At 40.6% G+C, this 23,843-nt stretch overlaps 1 protein-coding gene across 4 annotated transcripts in view; it reads right to left on the bottom strand.

Annotated features, from left to right (window-relative positions):
• Positions 1 to 4,278, bottom strand: part of BNC2 (basonuclin zinc finger protein 2) — a 334,359-nt gene extending 330,081 nt beyond the window's left edge. For 2 of the 4 annotated variants that reach the window (XM_065745615.1, XM_065745620.1), the window contains exon 1: positions 3,131 to 3,329. In XM_065745615.1, the coding sequence (XP_065601687.1) occupies positions 3,131 to 3,133 (3 nt within the window). In that variant the 5' untranslated portion in view covers positions 3,134 to 3,329. Of the gene's footprint in view, positions 1 to 3,130; positions 3,330 to 4,200 lie in introns of those variants that run through there. The other 2 variants (XM_065745616.1, XM_065745619.1) reach the window with 2 other exon arrangements.
• Between the last annotated feature and the right edge of the window lie 19,565 nt (positions 4,279 to 23,843).

The following is a 23,843-nucleotide window of genomic DNA, read 5'->3' as shown; positions in this document are numbered from 1 at the left end:
AACACGGCCATTGTGAAGTTTTTTGAAATAAAGCAAGAAGAAAAAAAAGGAAAACTCAGCTAATAACAGAAAGAATAGCTTACTTCCCCCTCCCCCCTTTATGAGCTAGTGTCCAATTTCTTCTTCTCTGAACAGCTGTATTATCCAACTTAAGTTGCTCTGCTAATTTCAGTCCCACAAGGACTAACTTGGAAGGCAAAAAAGTACTAGAAAAGATCAATTTGCTGGGAAAGATCAAATGAGAAAACTGTGGGGACAGCACCAGGTCAGAGTGTGAAGAACTAAGCAGACCTGTTCTTCATTAACTTAAGCTCTCTTGGGACGTCACACACTACCTGTCCATGGGCTTATTGAACTGCCTAACCCTCATCTCTGTACCCCTCTTCTGGGCCCAAGTGAATCATATCCTGCTGCTGACAAGTTAGCAGGGGACTGCGGCTGCAACATGAAAGTACTTTTCTTTCTTGTCTAAATCAGGCAGATTTTTTAAAAGACGACACAGCACTGACTCGTGACATGGCAAGATGAAATGAGAGGTCTGGGTTGGTCTTCGAGCTGTGCAGATAAAAGTAATCAAATGACACTCCTGGAATGCAAATTGGCATTCTTGACTGCAGCAATTGCACAACCATGAAACATCTCTGACAGCAAGCAAGATTAGGACAAAATGTTATGTAAAGCATTGAACTCAGAAACTCACTAGAAAATTCAAACTGTAACACTTACATTTTAATATAGCAATAGTCATCTCTGCTTTTGTCCATACTTCTACTTTGTTTCATGTAATTGCATATACTTCGATAATAAAAATACGACGTTTTTTAAAACAGAGGTCTGCATGGTTTGCTCCCCTAGAAATGCTGGTGTTGTGTTTTTTACAAAATAATGTACCAAGGCGAGGCCTTCCTAATCTGTGTACAAGATTTATGTGCTTCAGGAACACTTCCACATTCCCAAGTTCTACAGGGAGTTTAGTATATAATTAGAGTATAATTTACATTGAGATTTTCTTGCATCTGCATCACGTAGAGATGCACCATTAGAAATGTTTAGTGAAGTAAATACAAATTTTTTTAAATTTGCATGATTTAGGAACATAAGTCAGAATACACATACAGCTGGATGGTTCATTAATACCGGACAGCTTAAAATGAAACTGCAGTGTATCAGACTACTCATATGCCCCATTAAATTTCAGATTAAAAATTCCTGCAATTTTTAAGGGCACGGAACGTTCCACATACTTTTACAGGAACTTTGTATCTTGCAGACATCTGCTGATCGGGCTTATCAAACATTACTGTCTGAAATGAATTCAGTAATTGCACTGCGAGCGCTTGTGCTCTGAATGTATGACAAAAATGCTACCCCATTTTAAAATTCCTGTCTACGGAGATGGGTCATAATACAGAGGTGAAATGGAAGATAACGAGAAAGAGAAGTCCACTTCCACCTAAAAATATTCCAACATGCACGGCTAACACACAGGTTAAGAAAAGGAATACGAAACGTTCTGCTTTGACTTCTTACTTAAAAATTGCTTCAAACCATTTTGACTGTCGGCCAGACACACTCACAAAAAGACACTCGTTGCCACTTTAATCCTGGGTACACCAGATTATTACATGATGTCTTTTGTGCATCAATTTTACAACAGCTTGACTCTAGGGTAAATGGGAACCATCATAAATCGCATGCTGCTTTCAAAACCACTTTAATTTCTGTCAGCGTTACTGTAACCACAGTCCTGGGCACATGCTGCTTTTTCCCCCTCCCTTTTTTTCCTTTTTTTTTTTTTTTTTTATTGTTGCCTACATTTGACAGTTGCATCTCCTACACTCCAATTGCGGCTTTGATCACTGAAACAAGACATGTCATGTTAGGGAGAGAAGGGAAAAACAGAAACCCTGCATCTCAAGCTCTCCATTCACACAGAGGCATACACTGTATCTATAGTCTGCCCGCCATGTATACATGCACGTATGTATGTAGATACGGTACATATATATACAGATGTATATTAGTCTGTACGTGTAAGTTTGTGTGCGTGCGCACGAGCAGATGTACATGCGAGAGACACACAAGGCAAATATGTAACATCCCCGGAGCGAGGTGACAGACGCTGACTGAAGCAGGGAAGTAATCCAGCAGCAATTGGGAACGCACCACTCCGCTGAGTGCGGGCTGAGCACCGCTCATCACCCGCCGAGGTCGGTCCACTTGCTCGTACGAGCGGTTATCAGTACGCACGTCAGAGGAGTCACGGCTCTTTAGACGTGTTTGCTCTTCGCAGCTGTTTAACCTATCTTCACATCAAAGCCCAGATGAGAGGACTCCAGCCAAACGAGGTCCCCAGTCATTTCGGCTTTTTATTTTTAAACTAAGAGGCCGCGGAAGCCCCAGCCCTCCTCTGCAAAAACCCTGCTGCAAAACGGGGGTGCATTCGCACAGCACGCGAAGCACGCACGAAAACTTGAGCGAAGTTGGGCTGGGGCTGCCCCCTCCCTGGGCAGAGGGAGCGGGGACGGAGCGGCGCGGCGCGGCGCGGCGCGGGCCCATGCACAACAAAGGCTGAGGGAGGGGGGGGTGGGGTCGCGCCTCTGCCTTCTGCCCCGGGCAATGCTTCGCACGCCGACGCGCGGCTTCTTCCCCCGCTCTCGGGGGTTACCTTTCCGCTGTGAGCAAACCCCGCTCGTTTCCGAGCAGAAGGTGGTGTCCAGAAAGGATCAGAGCACCGCACTCCCCACTCAGCCCCATTCCACCTTCGCTCTCCGTCCCTTCACAGACACATTTAAATTTAGGAAAGAAAAAAAAAAAAAAAACTATCCCCGTGCCTTCAAGCGAGGGGAAGGAGGCGGTAAGAAGCATGTGGCCATCCCATTGCAACCCCCCCAAACTCTCTGGAAGTTTAGCACAGCCTCTAAGTCATTTTCTCCCCCAATCCACGCAGCACGGGGATGACTTATTTATTTATTACCCCCTCCTCCCTCGCTGCCCGGCCGCTGGTTTGTGTGGAATGAAACACACCGGACCGCGAGCGGGGCTGCTGGTGTTGCTGCACCACTGATTCATCACATCAAACCGAAGCAAAGGCTAGAATGAAAACGAAAGGCTGCTGGAAACTTCTTACCATCTCTGCATGCTGGTTGTCAAGTGCACCCCCTGTCTCTCGATCTCCTCTCAGCGGCAGTGCCTGCACCCTTCCTGCCGCCTCGGGACTCTCAGCGCCTCTCCACTCTCCCTCTCTCCGTCTCTCCTTCCTCCCCTTCGTCCTCCCCGCTTTCCTCTCTGTCTCTCACCCTCACACCTTCAGGTGGTTCGGACTAAAAAAAATACAGCGAGGTTGCAAAAAACAAAAACGAGAGGGTGGTTTGTTGTTGTTGTTGTTTTCTTTTTTGTTGTTGCTTTTTTAGTTTGGTTTTTGTTTTTGTTTCTGAGTTTGTTTTTTTCTTTCAAAAATATATTAAAAAAATTAAAAATTAAAAAATAAAAAGAGCAGCAAAAGTGAGAGCCCCTTTCCCTCTCCTTCGGACTCCTCCAAAACTTCACCCCCCCAAAAGTTCACCCCGAGCGGCAGAGAGGCAGAGAGAGGGGAGAGCTTCCAGCGGAGAGCTGGAAGCGATGGGAGGAGGGACCCAGGTCCGGGTCAGAGCCTCCACAGGTTGGTCTGCTGTCGTTGGGCCGTCGGGCTGGGGGAGGCGGCGGGGGAGGCTGCGAGTGGGGCTGCGAGGGCAGCGGAACCCCCGCGCCGCTTTTTATTGCTCCCGGGCGAGGGCGGCGGAGCGGGAGGCAGGGGAAGAGGGGAAAGCGCGGCGGGGGAAGCAGCCCCCTCTCCGCCGCCTCCTCCTCCCCTACAAACTTTCCGTGCCAGCCGTGGCCGCGGAGTCCGCCCGCGCCCAGCTGTCAAACGCGCCCGCCGACAACTTGGCGGCGAGCGCTGCCGTGCGCACCGGCCGCCCCCTCCCGTTCCCTTTTCCTTTCCCCTTTTTCCCTCCCCTCCCCTCCCGTCCCGTCCCGCCCTGCCTTCCCGCTCCGCTGCCCGCTCGCCCCGGCCGCGCTCCCATGTGAGCTCCGAGCCCGGCGGAGAGAGAGAGGAGCGGCGGGGAAGAGAAGGAGAGCCGCGCGGTGCGTTAGAAGGGAAGCAGAAAGTTAGGCAGGGGGGAAAGTTGGGGCTGGCGGCGCCGGGTTCCCGCTCCCCACCCATTGCTCCATCCGCTCCCGGGCTCTGCTGCGGCGGCCGCTGCTGCTCGGTGTGGGATCTGAGGAGATTTTTGTCAAAGGGTGTTTTTTTTTGTGCTGGGGGGGGGGCGGTGGGGGGGAGGGAAGGGAGGCGGGAGGAGGTGAGCCGTCACGGTTGTACATTCGCAGGGAACAGGCGAGAGTCACATCTGTGTGTGACACGGAGCCAAGCCGAGCGAAACCCTGCCCCGGCCGCGCCGGGGGAACGCGGGAGCCGCGGCCCTGAGCGCGCGCACGGGGCGGGGAGGTTGGGCGGGAGGGGGGGGGGAGCGGGAGCGCCGCCGCACACGCACACGCACCGCGCGCCGCCCGCCCCCGCCCGGCTGCTGCGGCCCCGCCCGCGGTCACGGCCGCGTGGCCCCGCGCTCGGGGCGGCCGGGAGGCGTTGTGTTGAGGCCTGGCACGGGGGGCGGCGGGACGGCCCCGCGCGGCGCAGGGACGGGCGGCCCGGACCACGTGTTCCGCGAGATGTGCGACCCCCCGCGCTCTGTGGGAGGAGGGCGTGGGACGGCGCGAGATGCGGTGCGGCTGTTGGGACGCCGTGCTGCGGGGCAGGTGTGCGGAGCCGCGCGGCGCGCGAGTGCCACGAGTTAGGAGGGCCGTGTGCCCTGTGTCTTGCTTCCTTTCCTACGGCTGCTCGGAGAGAAGAGAGCGGCCGGCAGCTGGCGGCATTCATCTCATGCTTATGTCCGCTCCTATGGACAGCTCGCTCTGTTTTCTGGGCTTTACCCAGATATCTTCATCAGGTGCGATGTGTACCAGCTTGTGGCAGGTCTTGTGGTGTCCAACTCTGGGATTAGTTCTGATCCTTGTTCTTCAGAGGGCGTGTTTCAGGCTCAGGCAGTGACTCAAAAGGACTTAATTACCTTTTTTGTGTGTGTATGTGTGTGTAAAAGTGCTTATGACCAAGTAAAATTGTGACTAACGTATGGTCATTCTAAAAAGCAACAAAAACCACAGGGCTGTTTAAGCCACGACTTGATGCGTTTTCTGTTCGAGGGGAGAGAGAAGCAGATCCGAATGAATTATTTCAGGCTCAAAGCTTAGTGTACTTCGGTTTGCCCTTTTGAACCAGCGAGGGCCAAGAGCTCGCCAGAACACCGTGCTCGCACAGCCCCCTAGTGGTGGGAGACCGCACAGGTTCACATGAGTGCGTCTTCGCACGAGGAGGGTCCATAGTAGCTTGATCCACATTAAAATGCTGTAAACTTAGCAAAAGCGCGGTCTCTGACACAGTAACGGCGTGCGCTGCTCATCAGGGTGCTCATCTCTACTATGGACTTGCACAGAAGTGAATCAAGGCTAGGAAGAGTCATAGCTTTACTCAAGAAATGGCTTATGGTAGGTAGACAGCCATACAATTAGATTTTAAACAAGCTTCCCTTATGGAGAAGTGAGATTATTTTTAACTGAGGCAAGACATGCAGTAGAGGTGGTCCTGTGTTCATTAAACCATAGGTCATAGTGATAGTAATCCACACTAGAAAGTTTAAGCTCTGACCTAACATTTCATATGAAGAACCTATTAAATGTACCACTGCTTTCTAATTTATTTGCTGGTGCTTTTTTTTTTTTTTGTAATATTTTATGTATTTTTATATGAAAAATAATGAAAACTCATGAAGTAATTATTGTCTTCCTTGATATATAACTCAGCTTTTCTAAATTTCCTGTTTTTGCTCTACCTGTCAATAAGCCAGTGGCTTTTGTATTGACAGTATATTAGAGCCTCTTGAAAGCTGCTGAAGAGGTAAAACAGCTGGAGGCAAGTTGGCTGTTGGGAGTTCTGATTCTTGGCCTGACAGTATGGGATTACAGGATAAACACTGTGGAATAAGACATTTCTGCTCAAAGGATCAGCAGCACAATAGCTAACTGGTGACATTTGAATATACATCATCATTAGGCTTCGGACTGAACAATCGCCAAGCTTTCTGGAAAGTTTGCATCATTTAGAATCATTTTTGGTCACATAGACAACAGTATTTTAAATTTGCCCACAGTTCTTACTTTTGGGATACCTACCATGTGGCATATTGAGATAAGCCTGGGAAGATGAAGCCTTTGTTAACATACCATCCACGTGCTCAGAGACTTTTGTTACAACGCTGTGTTTACTGCAAGTTTAGCAAACACCACAGATATTACAAGAAATCATGAACTCGTAGTTCTGTTAACATCTTTTAAGACTTGTGTAAGTGTTACTGAAAAATATTCTTCTTCACTTTTATTTTGACTTTACAGATTGGAGCATTGAAATGTAAGTTTGAGATGCAGTATGAGCAGGAACTGCAGCTTGAAAGAACTGGAAGGATAAGTCATCTTAAATTTTGATGTATCCAGTGTATGGTATTTCTCTGCAGTCTTGATTTTCCTTCCTACTAGTGAATGTACGGTTCAGATGAATACTCTGTTCTTGCTGCAGACCTGCAGGTGTAGTCCACCTAGTGTGTTCAACTAGCAGAGTGGAGGTAGGACATAAGACCCTGATGCCCAGAAAGTTACATATATTTAACCAAAATCTTCAATTTATGTGTTGTCATGTGAGGAAGAAAATTTTTAGAGAAAATGTAAATTTCAGTTAATGCCATTATGAAGTCTTAATGTGACTGTTCATTTTATTAATAAATATGACTGCAGCATGCATGCACATACTAAACATTTAGATGTAGTTCCAGTGCTATTAGTAGCTAGAATAGCAGTAGGTAGAATACCTTATAGCGTGATTTACACACATGGTGGGCTCTTACTTCCTATTAGAAGCATGTCTTTCCCCTTTAGTCCTTTTTTCTCCTTTTTTATTTCCTTTTTCAACTCTCTTTTACTTGAGTTTTCACGCTCATTAATCTATTGGATTTGGTAGGTCAACCTTTAAAAATAATTAAATTAGGAAAAAATATCTGTGCATTTATTTTGATAAGGGTCTAGTTCTTCCCCTGGAAAACTATAATTTACTAGTATTTTAGGGCAGCAGTTTCATATTTGACCTGATATAGGTGGTGCATCAAGGATACGCTTTTACTGTTTTTGGAGTATTTCAACTAAATGTAGCTAAGGACCATTGGCACTGAAGCTGAAACTTGAAAAACTAGTGAAACACTGTAAAAATTTTGGTTAAACTGAGATGCATAGGAAAATGTGGGATCTGAGAGGAAGATAAAACATCATCCTCCAGTGTGGAATTAAACTGCTTCACCTGCTTTGACTGTGAGTATGTCTGTCTTTCCTATCTCACTCATCACATTCCTTGATACATCTACAGTAGAATAAGCGGGAATCTTAAGAAAGAGGCTTCACTGGTTATGCAGATGCTCTCTTTCATTCAGAGGCATCACCCACTCTGCATGTTTGACACAAACAGATCCCACAAGGAGAAAACTGCATGTGATGGTGTAATTTCAGACACAGCACTCATCACATGAACTGTCTGAATTAACATTGTGTAGACATTTGTAGTGACAAAGTTCCTTTGCTTCTGAATATGTGTGTTTGTTACCCCTGTGTTTGTTAACCAAGTGGCAAAAATCACTGTGAAGTTCATGAAGATATGTCAAATCTTTCTGATTTGCATAAAGATACTGAAGTTGTTTCCAAATTTTTCTAAAACTTTTAAGTATTACTAGATCCTCCTTTTCATAATGGTGATTGTTGGAGATGAAAGAAGGTTTGTTTGTTTGTTTCATAGGATATCCCTATTCTACTCTTTTCTACTCCTCTGCACTTTACTGTAATTCTTGGTACAATATCCTCTGCACTCAGCCTCTTAGCTCTCTTTTAGAAGTTGCTGCCACACAGTTTGATTTATCCCAAACTTTCCCAAATGCATTACCAGGTGTTCTTAAAGACAAATGTGCTTCCAGTACTTTATGAGCTCAATTGAACTCAACTCCTCTTATATATATGAAAAGTTATAGATGCAGAAGTTTTTTTTTTGTAGCTCTCCTACAGCTTTTGTAAAGGGTTTTAGATGGTTTTAAGCATGAGCAAAGTACCAAAACAGTTTAAGAGACTTTAGAGATGAAGAGAATAATGTGCAAGATATTGAAGTGACTTTCTTGAAATAGTATAGAAAGTAAAAATATCTATTTTGAATCTATTTGCTAGCTCTGCAGTCATGTTTTCTCCAGTGAGTGCACACTTTGATGTTGGAGATCTCTCTAGATTGAAGTTTCTTATTCCTCTGTTGTGACTTCCAATCTCTGTCTGTCCATTTTTTTAACTATAGCTTTGTAATTGCTAGTCAGAGACCACACATAGTGTTCTATATGCATTCTGGAACATGTCTCAGCTTATCTCATGTAACACTTGAGGGTATTTTTCCCCAGTGAATCTCAGTGTTTTGCAGTTCTCTTAGTGTGTTAGCATTTGTTTTCATTATACTATTCCAGTCAAAAGTGATTGCCTTGGAGAGATTTTTTGTAAGCAAGATGGGAAAGTCTCTCTCTCTCTCTCTCTCTTTCTCTCTCTCACTTTTCAAATCCAGTTTAACTGCTTTAGTCTTGTGTTTTAATTGTTAATGGGATTTTACTTCTTTTATCATGGTATCTTAGATCAAACATTTTTGCACTGATTTTGTTTTCACAAATGAGTTCTAATAAATCACATGCCTCAGTCACAGCTGATACTGATTGGTGTCTTAAAAGCAACGAGTGTCAAACGTAATCCTGTGGGGCAAGTCACAAAATACGCCATGTCCAGTCTTGAAAGATGACTGTTAAGGTTTCACCACTTTTATCAGAATGATTTTACTTCTGTTTACACATTGGTTAAAGGGAGACTTGAAATGGATGGGGCAAACTAAGCTGAATAATCTAGAAAACCTAAAATCTGGCTCTAAATTATGTGTATTGATGATTCCTCATGTATCATAACATCTTCATTCATTTTCTATCTCTTCTATTATTGGTTCTGATATTAGTACATCATTAGATCTTTATGTCAAGAGAAAGAAGAAGACAGGAATTGAGAACCTGACATTTGTCTTCTTTCCAATTACCTAATTTTTACATCTTGAGCTCTTAGAGAATTCAGCTGCCCCAACTGCAAAAGCACTGTCAGACTTGAACTTGTTTCTAAGCCTCACAGTCGAAGATCTAGGGTCACTGCATCTTAGTACAAATATTTTGCTGTGAGCATCCACACATTGTGATCAGGAGCAATTGTGAAAACAAGATAGGTGTAAAAACTTCAATATAGGCATTAGTCAACATCTGGAAACTGGAGAAAGTAGGAAATGAAAATACAGTGTCCAAAAGCTGTTTTCTTTTTTAAAGTAACTTTTATTTCATGCAATTGTCCCACTGGAACATAAGAGAAATAGTGTTCAGACTTAACAGTGATATCAGGGTACAACTCTGAGTTTCCTTCCTTGTTCTCCTTTGGGTGCCTCACTTTCAGTCATTCTAATTTCACATCCAAAGAGTTAGTCTTGGATCTTGGACCAATCTCACGAAGTTGGTGGTAGTCCAGGTTGTATTTTCTGAATTAATAGTACTAAATTGACCCCATTTGTGTGTCTGTGTGTATATATATATCTATATATGCTCAGTGGAAAAAAGAAAAAAATAAGGAAATAATTAACTGCTGGCTGAAGGGTATTTTTTAAATCTTCAGAATCTTTAAGTGTCATGAATTAACTCTTCTAGCTTGTGAGTTTCTGTTTTGTAGGGCAAGAATAATTGTATTTGATTTTAAGCATAGAAAATGTGACTGCCTACTTTTCTACTTTAGAAGTTAATTCACAGATGTCCTTAAATTAGAGAGTTTCTGAAATCCACCTCTAGTACTGTCACCAACTACCTTCCTCAGTTATAGCAGAGCTATATGAGAATGACAAGTCAATGGCTCTAAAGAAGAGACATAGTAATTTACCACATGATGCTAAACATGATGCTAGCAGGAAGCTAGTTTGTTTGATACTGTCCAGTATTCTTGGACTATGTCACTGAGTTTGTGGCTTCTGAGTATCTATTCATAAAATTATCCTCTGTATGGTGAACATTTTTATTGGACCATCTATTTCTCCCATCTATTTCTCATTTCTTGGTGCACATGTGTGTATCCTCTGGCCTATGAATTCTGTAAACCCATACACTGTGTACAAGCAAAATGTCTATGTATCATTGATACATATAAATAAAATAGTAGGTAGTAGTGCTTTGAAAAATGATTGCCTTAATGATGTGGACACCATCATTTAATCTGTTCAAGCTTTGACAGTCTTCAAAACTGAATTGTCAGAATGGAATTATGTAAAAACAAGTAACTGTCCTGCTCTGAAAAACAACTTTACAACCTGCCCATAGACCAAGGCAGCAACCTTGTACCAGAGCTCAGCGTGGAGAGGTCAAGTTATTTCTGCATGATTTGTTACTACTGATTAATGGGTATTGCCATGGTAGCAACACACAGGCGTATCCAGCTCATGGCCCACAGGCTGCATGCAGCCCAGCACAGCTCACTCTGTGGCCACCCCATGCCATCATGGTGGCAGCTGTGCTTTTGCCCCGCTAAGTGGCCTGGCCCAGCCCAGGAGTGCACCTAGCAATCACTCAGTAGCAAACAAACAGTGGTGTCCTGTTAACTCTGAAACCATGGCACAGGGTGAATTGCTGTGCAGTGCCCAATCACGTGACGGCAAATAATTCTATGCATTTTGGTACTTTGGCTAAACACAGCGAAAAATATGCAGCTGTGCTTTCCATTCTCATAAGTGAATGTGAGAATATGTCTCAAGACTGATGAAAAAAACCATCTTTTTTTGGTATATTTGCAACTCCATTTTCCGTCAACATAAATATATCACACTTTCTCCCATTCTTAGAGTTGCAGTCAGGCATTCAACTCAAAAATTTGGTCATGTCTCTTTATTTTTATAAGCCCTCTTACCATTCCTAACTTCACAATCACACCTTATTTGTGTAATCGCTTTCTGGCAGTACATACTTTTGTGAATCACTGTTGTCAAAGATAAAGTAGAGGAGTAAAATTTCATCCAAGTCTTTGATGAACACCTTGAGAGCTCACTGAGAATTACAGCCATTGCTGTCAAAACAGGGATTGATGCTCTGGTTTCACAAAAATAAGGTCACGTATCCCACCAGTTTTGTGGTTTTTTTCTCTTTTTCTTTTGTTGTAATAAAAGTATGAAAGATTAAAATGAGGTTTTTTTCATTTTTTGTTTTTGTTTTCCCTTATAAACTATACTTTATAATTTACGAGGGCTGCTCTGAAAGTAACACATCCTATTTTATGATGTTGGCCCATGATGTCAGAGGCAGATGGTGGTGGTATGGCAGTAGAGGGTGAGCCTTCCCACCAGTATTCCTCTACATGTTGTTACCATGCGACAAAAGGCAGCAGAGAGAGGCAGTCTGAGAGAATGGCATCTGACATGGAAGTGTAGATGAAGTGAAAGTCTGTCACTGAATTTCTCCATGCAGACAAAATGGCACCCACCACCATTCACCGACTCGTAAACGTTTCTGAAGACCAGATATTGGATGTAAAGACAGTGAAACAGTGGTAGTACATTTCTGCAGTAATGACAAGTGGCACTGCATCACCTCTACTGGTACAGATTTTTCCGAGTGGCATGCAGGCTCTTGTTCATTGCTGGTGAAAATATATAGCTAATGGTGATGACTGTATTGAAAAATGCAGATTTGTAGGTGAGAATTTTTTCTGTCAAATAGCGCTGTTATGTTCTTCTTGTCAGTTGTAATTCCCATAGAAATAAACAGGAGGTATTTCTTTAACCAGGCTGAACTTTGTGTATGTGGCCCAAGATAATTCCTGTTCACTCAGTGTGGCCCAGGCAAGCCAAAAGTTTGGACATTGATGGCAAAGTAGACTGTATTACTAATGAAGGGGTAATGCCACGAGGTAGGAGATAAGGACTGTGAGAACTGTTACAAAATCAAGATGTCAGCAGCAGTTATTTGTCATCTTCAGCTCAGTGCCTTTACAAGCAAATAAAATATTTGAACTTGAAACATCAGCTTTACTACACCATAGTCTACAACACAGTAGTCATAAAATTAACTGAATCTTCAGAAACATATGCCTAGCAGCTACAGTGTTGTGGGTTTTTTGGTGGTAAATCCTAATTTTATGGTCTGTGCCTTCCTTAACATTATTGCTACTTCCTGTTTCAGTCCTTAATAATATAGGATAGGTTGGGGTTTCCATGTGTTTTCTTCTACTTTGTTTTTCTTCTGAAAGTTTCAAGAATGGTGGAAATGCAGTCTAAGCCACATCTTCAAAAGGAAGTTGCATTCTTCTAACTCATTTCAATTATTTCTCTTCAAAGACAAAAAAGTACTTCCTCATCATTTCCTTGTGTTATTACTTTGAAGACCAAACATGCAAACCAACATAGCACTTTGTAAGAAATGTTGATTGAATTGAAATCTCAGTTTTAAAAGGTGAGCTAAAAGAAATCCTATACATGAAAGGGAGGATGATCTTTAATTGCAGTGCTACGCTTATACTGAGGAAACACACAGACATCTGGTCCTCCATGCATAGTTTTAGGAAGAATTTATTCCAGGAATCTGTTGTAGAAGCATACCAGTGGATACATTTTTCCAGACTCCAGAGGAAAATGCTATTTATCAGGAGTGCAACTAGCTAAGAATGTGTCATTTTGTAATAGAGAGGCATCAAAACAAATTCATAATGGGCCACTTCTAGCTCTCATAATACTTCACCCTGCATTTTCCTTATACAAAACAGTTTTATTCACTTCCAGGCTTTAAAGCCCTTTATAGTATTATTATGAGGTCTAGGCCAATAATAAGGCTCTACTTTTAATCAATGTTATCAGGAAAAATAAAAATTTCAATAAAACGTAGCAGTAAGTTACTACTATTGTGCCTTTTAAATGAAAACCAGGAGCTGTGATCATGAGCAGGAGACACAAAGACACGAACCATTTATCATCACAGCTGTAAAGAACAAAGATACGTTCTTTCATTTTGAACTGGACATGGACAACCTGTATGTCACTTTTAGTTCATGGAAGGTTTATTCTAGAGGTTTAGGTCTGGATTAAACCTCAGAAACTCTCATCTGTTTTGAAAAAAGTGTAAAATACAGAGGACATCTATATGTGATGTCCAGAGTTAAAAAAAAAAATCTCTATATCTCCTCTCTAAATGGCTTACTCCAATACTTTTTGTAATCATAGATTGTCTTGGGTTGGATGGGACTTTTAAGACCATCCTGTTCTAAATTCTACCATAGGCAGTGCTGCCAGCCACTAGATCAGGCTAAGTTCTTCATCCAGCCTGGCCTTGAATGCCTCTAGAGAAAGGCAAAACCACAGGTTCTCTGGACAGCCTGTTCAGTGCCTCACAACCCACTGAGTAAAGAAGTTTTCCTAACACCTAACCTAAATCTCTTCTCTTACTTTAAAGTCATTCCCTCTTGTTCTGCCATTAGTTGCGTAAAAAGTCACTCTCTTCTTGCTTACAAGCTTCTTTCAAGTACTGGAAGGCTGCAATGAGGTCTCTCCAGACTACTCTCTTCTCCAAGCTAAGCAAGCCCAGCTCCTTTCACTTTTCTTCATTGGAGAGGTGTTCCAACCTTTTGGTAATCTTTGTGGCCTTCCTCTGGACCTGCTCCAACAGCTCCACATCTTTATTGTGTTGTGTTCCCCAGGTTGTAGTGCAGCATCCCAAATGTGGCCTCAGAAGGGAAGAGCAAAAGGGAAAAATGATCTCCCTCACTCCACTGGCCACTCCTGTTTTGATGCAGTCCAGGGTGCTGGGTTGCAAGTACACACTGCTGGCTCATGTCAAGCTTCTCACCCATCAGGATCCCCAGGTTCTTTTCTGCAGCGCAGTTCTCAAGGAGTTCTTCTCCCAGTGTGTACTTATACCTGAGATTGCCCTGATCCAAGTCCAACACCTTGCACTTGGACTTGTTGATTCTCCTGTGGGCCCACTTCTCAAGCTTGTTCAGATCCTTGTGGATGGCACCCTTTTGTCGTATAAACTGCACTCTCAGTTTGGTGTTATCAGCAAACTTGTCAAACTTGTTCTCCATTCCACTGTCTATGCACTGGTCTCAACACAGACCCCTGTGAGACATCACTTGCCACTGGCCTTCACGTGGACATGGAGCCACTGACCACAGAATTTCAGAGTCACACAATTGTAAGGGCTGGAAGGGACCTCTATAGATCATGGAGTCCAACCCCCTGCCAAAGCAGCTCCCTAGCCCAGGTTGCACAGGTAGGCGTCCAGGTGGGTCTGGAACGTCTCCAGAGAAGGAGACTCCACCACCTCTCTGTGCAGCCTGTGCACTGCTCCGTCACTGCGTGCTGAAGAAGTTCTTAGCCACATTTGTGCATAATTTATCACAACTTTCTGGCTGTGATTGCTCTGTCACTCAACTGCAGAAGGTTACCAGTCTGGTGAGGCAGAAAATGAGCTTGGTGAAGACGTGCTGGTTGTTTCAGATCATCTCACCCTGCATGCATCTTAACATCTCTTTCAGGATGATCTCTTCCATGATCTTCCAAGGCACAGACTTGAGGCTCATCAGCCTCTATTTCACTAGGTCTTCCTTTCTCCCTTTGCTTAAAAATGGGAGCAATATTTCCCATTTTCAGGGACTTCACCTGACAGCCATGACTTTTCAAGTATGATGGGGATTGTAACAATTCAAAATAAACCTTAACAGATTGGTGTGATGCAGGCTAAGCACAGTCAAAATTATACATTGCCTACATTACCTTGCAAAACAGACTGCAGAGAGAAATGAAACAAGTAACAGGATGGAATGTGATGATAGTGACAGTTTTCAGAAGATTCTTCTCCTCTCTGCTGCTGACAGTGAAGGTAGACATAAGACCATCAGCACCTGCAGACTATTGACATTAACTGTAATAGCAGTGTATAAAGATGAAGAGGAACTTGCCAGTGTTACAGGTGTTCTTTCTGATGGAAAGCAAGACAGACAAGCAGAAATACACAAGGAGATGGGTATAATTATTTAAGTGGAAGAGACCGATTCTTCACAGAATGGAAGAAAATGAAGCTAACCATAAAAATAAGATCATTCTGATCTGTTTATTAATAGATGTTCTCCTACTTTAGAAGAATTGCTAAAAGATTTTGAGAACTTGGGAGATTCCATTTCTGTGGAATTGAGTACTACTGAAGAGCCAATTTCTAAAAAAAAATATGTCAGCAACAATGTATTGTTTCTTCTTATGATATAAACAAAATACAAGGACAGTGAGACATGAAAAAAATTGAAATGCAAGTTTTGTCATTCTGTATATAAACTTGTTTATTCAGCTCATAAAGTTAAAAAATATATATAATGTTAAAAATATGCTGCTTTTGTAAAGCAATCTTCTGTCATCCTGAAGAACTAGATTAAGATTCATAAAAAGATGAGTAAGTTGAAGAAAGCAAGGAGAATGGAATGAATGCTAGATAAATTAGGCAAAAAAAGAACTGAATAAAGAAAATCAGGGACAAAGGAAAAAGTAAATACAATAAGTATTTCATCAAAATTGAAATTAACTTTACATCCTGGGTGTTCCAAATATTTTTTTCCAGCAAACCTTGTGGGTTTTTGACCATTAAGCCCTAGGACTTCTATTCATCACATGAAGAGACGTGAAGGGAGAACACCTTAGCAGTGTCCTCAGTTTGACTGGATTCTGACTGGGAGAATGTATAAAATGCTGGTTTCAGAAGCAGACATTGAGCAGGCAAGACAATAAGGAAATGTAACCTGGTAAGGTATTTACTGAAAATAGCATTGGAAGCAATGCTTTACCTATATTTGAGGAACAGGTCAGAAGTTCTTCTGAATTCATAAAACCTGGACACTCTAGTTTGCAAAGAAGACCCTTCCTTCAGCCTAGTAGCCACTCATTCACAAATTTAAGACAGCAAGGAAGATTCTAAAGATACAGACCTTCCATTCATATTCAGTATCCTTGCTGGATGCTAGATCTTCCTAATAGCTAAAAAAAGTATTTTTCTCTATAAATAAATAGATTCCTTCTTGCTCTGTCCTAGACAGAATACATAGCAGACTTTTCAGCTCTAGAAGACCTTTATTACGCCCTTCTTCTATTTCCCCCATAGATCCAACCACGCTTTTTTCTTTAAGCATTCCTCAGAGGATGTACTTCTGCAAATTATTAACACTCTTGTTCCTCTTCCCTGAGTGCTCCTCAGCTTACCTCAAATATCACCAAGTTCACTGGACTGATTGATTTGGAAGTAGTTCTCTAGCTGAAAACTCACATGATCCATAGACAACAGAGGAATTGCATCCTGTGCTCTGTATACAATGTTCTTAATAACACAGCTCAAAATGAGATTTGCCTTTTCTATTGTAAAATATCATACTGATCGAGTCAGTTTGTATTTCACTCTAACCTATCTATTGCCATCTGCATTACTGTGATCCACAAGGTCTAAGATGCTACTCCATATATTTTTAATTTTTTCCTTTTGTGTCTTAATTACCAGTTGTTGGGGTTTTTTTTTGTTTTGTTTTGTTTGTTGTTGGTTTTTTTTTTGCTTGTTTGTTATCATTTTTGAAAGGATCCATTTGCTTTAGGCTTAGTAAAAGCAATTGGAACCCTCTCTATAGAATTTTTGTAACTTCTCTCAGCCAATGGCTTTCCACAATTTTTAAGCATATACTCTGTCACTGAAGTTGTTACTGAAGGTATGCTCAATTTTATCATTGTCAAAATACCCACTTTCCAGTAAGTGAAGCCCTGTGTTTCCAGGCACAGCTAAATCAAGCAGTTGTGACACTGCTGGTACTAAGATTGCTGTCTCAGTTGCAAAAACATTAGAGATGTTACTGATTATGCCAGAACCCATGCTAATAAATGCTTTTACATGACTGTGGAAACCCACTTCACGATTAGCCTGTGTCCTGAAAAGATTGTCAGTTCAGGTTCAGCTACAGCCTTACCAACAGCCCACTGTTCAGCTACATCAACAAACCAGCGAAGGCTTGAACATTCTTCTTTTTAAGAGCTACCCAGGGTATGTAGAGCTTAGCATTAGTAAAACCACTAAACATTTTAGAAAACATAAATGTGAGGCTTGAATTTTTTTGTCAATTTTTTTTTCTTGATATTTCATGCAAAACAGTCTTTGTAAATCATCCTACGTTTGGTGTTTTCCTGCTGTACATCTTCAGAGAACCCCGGATGAAAGATAACTACACAGGCAGGAATGTAACTCTTTCGCCTAGTAGGAAAGAGCAGGGAATCAAATTCTAGTCTCTTGTGCTGTCTTTCAGAACAGTAACCACAGTAAAGATATTTGGCTGGCCCAGAACTGACATGTGATACTTAGGTCATATCCAGACTGGGGATTTCTTAGATCACTGTGTTTTCAGGAGGCAATCATTTTTGGACCGGGTGTTGGATGATTCTTTTGTCTTCTTGTAACTTTTTTCAGTTACTTGTGATTTCAGCCTGATGTAAGAGATCTCTCCAGTGTGATAGTCTCTGGATCCATTTCATAGCATAGCCAAAATTAGAAAACAGAGGCATTTACAGGATTCTCTGTTCAGAGAAGAAAAATACCTGTTTTCAGCGAAGTGTTTATATAAGCAATAAGAATAAAGACAAGCAGCATAATTAGAGAGTTATCAGTTAAAGGCTACCCAAAGATACATAGCAATTGAAGTACATAGAGATATAATGGAATAAATTATTTAGTCTCATGTGGGCAGTACTGGAGATCCAGTAGAAAATTTGACTTTAAAAAATTTTTCACCATATAGAATTTGATGCAGTATTCTTTATTCTAACACAGAACCTTAAGAATGAAACATTTCGAGACACACAGACAACACAAACAAACAATCAACACACAATGGCAAGTCTGGATTTGTGCATTAAATCTGATCTGTTTGAGAGCATTAAATAATTTCACCCTATGCTTTAATGCAGAATCCCCTCAGGCGTCATTTAAGAGGTGTTGGGTATACTTCATCCCCTCTTTGTAATATATCTCAACGTTCGTGTACCTTGTGAGCTTCCTGCAATTATTTGTTATTAAAATAAGTTCTACTGGCAATAAGGTTTCCATGCTGAGAGCTAGGAGAAAAAACTGATGATTACAGAGCTACACAGCTGCTATTACTGACTCTGACTAGTTTATTTTGGACACCCTAGATTACAATTTTATTACTATTTTTTTTTCCTTTTGGGTGAAAGCCTGGGAGCATGCTTGGAAAAGCAGGTCTCCAAGGAGGTTGGAGATTGCCCATTTGTTGTCCAAATCCATCAATTGCTTATGTAGTATAATTTTGAGATAAACAGAAACATTCTAAACTTCTTTGTTACTCTCAATGATAATGGAAAAGAGAAATATATTTTGGTTTGTACAAATATAAGGCTACTCTTCCATTGTAAGGGACCACAATCAAATGGAGATTGAGCCCTTCAGTCCTTTCAATTGAGATTCAGCCCTTCTTTAAAAGAATTTCAGACTCAGTATATTTTTATTTTTTTGGTATACTGAAATACATTCTCTGTTCTATTTCCCTTGTTAGAAGTGGTAGAAGTGCAAATAAGTGAAAGTAGATCTTACTGAAAATTGTGTTGAATACATAACGTGAACAAAAGTAGCTGCTTTTTCTTAGATCTGTCAGTTCTAAATATAAATAGTTACTTTTCAAACAATTTGTGGAACTTCATGTATCATAAGGTTATTTATCATATATTACACAATATTAGACATTAGCAAGTCACACACATACAAAAATGGCTTTGAGGTGTTCTATTAAGTGTGCAGACAGCACATTCTATGTCATTTACACCTACCTTTCATTTTTTATGTCATTTCTGCGAGTAAAACAGACTCTTTGGCCATTCCATTTCTAGCTCAGCCTATGAACCTTTCTCATAGTACAATTGAACATTCCTGATCTGAGGCATAGTTATACTCTTTCAAGTCTTTAACAGAATTTGTATACATTTTTTCTCATTTTCCACTCTAATCTCACCTACCTACAGAGAAAAAGTATACATGACAGAGCAGTGAAAAACTTACAGCCTGTTACTAAGAAAAGCTGTATTCAGAGAAGTGGGATACTCACTAAACATCAAAGCAGAAAATAGCATGTCCCCTGCCCTGGAAACACAGTTTTCTTTACACACCTTCAGACAGACTACTCAGGCAGTAAGAAAATAAGGATCATTTTAAGGTATTTGTCCAAGGAATGGTGGAAGATGTTCTGACTCTGAATATGTGTAGTTGACAGTTCAGCCATGCTTTTCCTTATTGCTGAGTAGGAAAGGGGAATAAGGAAATAGAATCTCTTTAAAGCATAAAGAAGGGAAGACAGAAAGAGACTTCTCTGGATATGAGTTCAAGACTACATATCTTAACAGCCCCAAATGGAGCAGAAGTAACAGAAAGTAAAGAAAAAATTCATTAGAAAACCCAGTGACAAGTTGCTTTCATTTTATATGCTTGTTGCCTCATATTAAAAAGGGAGGCTAGTAATCTGAGACTCAAAATGAGTATTCACAGGATTTCAGGAGACTGAAAAACTACGGCTGTCCAATTCAGTGTGTCTGAGCTTAGCTTACATTCCAGATTTCTCCTTTGCTCTCTGGTGAGGCTTTTCCTAAATCCCTACATACATTAAAAATACTAATCACACTCTATAACTGCTTGACAGAGTGCATATCGTTAGAGAATACAAATTCAGCCTGGGTACTAAGCTTTTATCGTGTGTGTAACTCATATATAAGGATGTCCAGTAGTGATAAAGCTACGGTAACACACACAAGTTGCTCCATGTGAACTGAATTAATTGATTTCTTAGCAGCAAAATAGCCAGGTGGGTTGGGCTAATTAAGACCATGATTGCTAACTGTTAGCACTGGGGACAATATGAGTGGCTGTATAGGCAATAGATATATTTTGTGCGTAGCAGCTCTGTAAACTGCTAGATAGTTAACACTAAGGGAAACGAAAATAAAGGATGAAAGGTTTAACAAAGGACTCTAAAAATAAAGGTTTCAGATAAATTTTTCATGGAACTTCTGTACGAGTGATTTTTTTTTTTTCCTCATAGACTAAAAGGAAAATCTGAAATGTCAGATGGTATCAAAGAAATTCTGTCCTAATCATTATCAATGCTCGGAGTAGTATTGCTTACCTGGGGTAATTTAATGAGGATCAGTTTTTGCCAACCAACACGGTAAGCTTGTAGGAGGGATCTTTATCTCCCATGCTAGTTACATCTGTATAGTTGTGAGTTGTTTTTGTTAGTTAGTTAGTTTGTTTGTTTTTTATTTTCCAGTGAGGTTAACAATATACAGCAGTTCTGTGGAATCCTCTCTTCCTTAGCTTCAGTCTGATCTTTGTTCTCTTGAGCATAAAACGTTAGGGAAGTTTTTTTTCAGTTAGTTGCCTGTGGCAATTTTAAATGCATTATTTCACTATGAGAAGTGAATGAGATTTCTTATATATCTGTACATGCTTTCTAGCTCAAAACAGACATTCTGTCTAATTTTTAGGATCTTGTTTTGATAGATTGCTGCCAGAGGATTTGTGTACAGCTTTTCATGAGATCTGCTCTGTATGTCATTATATTCGTGTTTCTATTCTGCCACACAAGTTGTCATTGATGGCACATTTTTTCCTTTCTCTTCCCTGATATGTCCTTCGCGTTTTCAATTCTTCTCTTTCTTTTCCTCTTTCTCTCTTCTTCACTTTCTTTCTCTCTAATTTCTCCCTCCTTCCTTTTTTTTAAGTGATTAAACTATGTATCTTTGAAGGTATTCATTTTAAAGTATTCATTCCTCACTTGACTGATCTTATGCAGTACTTTTTTTTTTTACCTTTCCTATATCCAAAATGACAAATTTACATGTCTCTTTCTGGACATGCCATGAACTTGTGTGTTTCATTTGACTTTTAGAAATATTTTAGCTTGTTTAGGATTGGATACTTCTTGCTCCAATTCACAGTACACAGATATTAATAACCTTGCTTTATGGCTTAGAAACTGTGTAGTCTGAGGCCTGAAAGGCCTGAAATGTCTTCTGTTAAGCTGAGTGTTTTATGCTTTGGGTTCTACATAGCTATGATGTACACAGCCTTGAAATATATCCTTACATAAACTCCAGTTTGTGTAAAATGCTAAAATCAGCATCTTCACTGGTTTTTTGCTCTCACACAGCATTGCTTAAATGGTTGTATGGGCAACACATTCAGATTCACTGCTGGTGCCAGAATACATTTGCAAAACAATACTGCGACACAGATCGTCCACTTTCTGGATCTGCTGCGTAACTTTCTGCAGTTCACCTCCTGAGGTCTTAAATTGCTGACAACTAAAACTTATTTGAAGCTTTTTTACATCTCTCCCATTCAGCTGTGGTTCTCGGAGAGAGGGACAAGAGTATCACCTAATTCAGGTTTTAGATCAGAGCTCAGATCTCACTGGTTTCCTTTGTCTTAAGCCGATTAACTGAGCTCAGCCATTAGTATCTGTGAAGTACCTTGGCAGACCCAACTGAAAGGTGTTAATAAGTACAATGTGTATTGCTTATACAAATCAACTATATTTGACTTTTTCTGTAGGGATGAATGCATTAGTTAGTTGTTATTTTAACGGATCAGAGTAAAATATTGTTCTGTTTTATTTGATCTCTGTCCCAATGGGCTTTCCTTTCTTCCTTTTTTAATTTTTTTTTCATTATTATTTTTAAGCTCCACTGGAGTTTGGGAATTTACTTGGATTAAAAAAAATGGCTGAAATAGATAAACCACTTTTATATTTGACCATAAAAGAAACTACCATATGCGTAATTGTGTAATTATGGATCATCAGGTCATGGATCAGAGATGAACATGGTAATTCAGACCTGTTATTTCATAACACTGTTCCTATTGTACTCTGGAGGTGTTTTGATCAAATCCCTCTGTTTTTTTGATCCTCTGCAATAATAAATAGCTCTTAAACTCAGACACTTTAGATAACTCTTTTCTTAGTTTTTAAGATTATTAACAATTATCTTAAGATGAATGTAAGTATTAACTACACAATACTTTGCTGTTTTCCATTCGTTCTACTATTTCTTTTTTATCTTTTTTTTTTTTAATCTTTGTACACTACTGTAAGAAAAAAAATATTTGTGAGCCTTTCTTTTTGTTCAAAAATGCTTCCCCAAAACCTGTTTCCCCTAAAGTTCAGACTGAAAAAGAATCAGCACTGCCATACTGGGTGTTTGCAAGAGGATAATAGCAAAGGTTGTGTTAGTTATGCAACATATAAAAAAAATATGAATTAAACATATATTGTAACAAAATAGCCTTCAGGAAGGCTACAAGTATCTCTGTTGTCCTGCCACCAAAGCACATATTTCATTCTTATCTTCTCAGTTCCTCCTAGCTTGAGATCTGAACACTGGCTTTAATATAAGGTTGATTCTAATGAAGCTAAGGGTGGTGCTGGGTTTTCAGTTTTGTTATGAAAAAGCAAAATGTATGCATGTATAAGCATAGAGTCTTAGCGAAGGTGCTTTTATTCGTAAGTCACACCTGGAATGCTAAGACCTTTTTTCAAGAGAATGTTCAGCCTGAGCAGTTTGAAAGTAAGGGTAGTCCTGTTCAAGACAAACATAATTCTGCCCGCATAGTTTGCGGGAAAGAGAAGACTCCCCTCTTCTGGCATCAGCTGGAGTAGCTCTTAGCTGAAGATTTGACAAAGTATGTTCAAAGCCATGTTTTGAGCACAAAGGACTAACATGCATGTAACAAATACTTCCTCCTCCATCATGTCTTCCATAGTTTTCCAGCATTTTTTCACTCCACACTTATAACTCTTCCTCCTCCACACGAGGTCTGTGAATGTGCAGTAGGAGTGTTCTCCCTTCTTTGATGGAGTTTAAACACAGTGTCACAGATTCTTTTTGCAAGGCTGTTTTCTGGTTTGGGGCAAAGCATATGAAGAACTCTCTACTGCAAGTACAGAATGAACTGTGCACTGATATCAGAAATATGCCCTACAGTCTTGATGACTATAGAAGGAAAAGAATTTTGATGGACAAATTCTCTTATAAGGGGGAAATATTTTCTTTACATCTGGAATTCCAGATGGTTATGAAAGACAGTTGGTAAAGGTGTTCAAAATCCTTCAATATCCCACATCTCAATCATTCCTGTAAATAGAGGGTTTTCTCAGTGACAAATATGGAAGTGAGAATTCTATCCTGATCAGACTTCAAAACAAAAAACAGTATTTATCATTATCTCTTTTACTGCCAAAAATAAAAGAAGAAGCATTTATAAGATTTTCTTGTGTTTGTTTTTTAAATTCTACATTACAGTTTATGTTTACTAGCCTTTACAGATCATGCGCTAATGGTAGGTAGATGGAATTCTCCACTATTAGATCATATATTTCACTCTTAGTTAAGTGCAAGATGGACTATCTTTCCCAACACCCTAATGGTTAAGAAAAAAAAATAAAGCAGTGACTGAGGTTCACATTCCTTCTGTCATTTTAAAAAGAAATATATTTTGCTTTGGTTTTGAAAATTGAAATCATAGTTGGAGAGGAAAGTAATCTTGTTCAGTGTA

This window comes from Cyrtonyx montezumae, unplaced genomic scaffold (genome assembly GCF_038088225.1).
Source record: "Cyrtonyx montezumae isolate F1298 unplaced genomic scaffold, pur_monq_1.0 scaffold_36, whole genome shotgun sequence".
In the NCBI taxonomy this organism is placed as follows: domain Eukaryota; kingdom Metazoa; phylum Chordata; class Aves; order Galliformes; family Odontophoridae; genus Cyrtonyx; species Cyrtonyx montezumae.
Note: the sequence above shows the minus strand (reverse complement) of the source record. Positions and strands in the feature narration are given on the sequence as shown.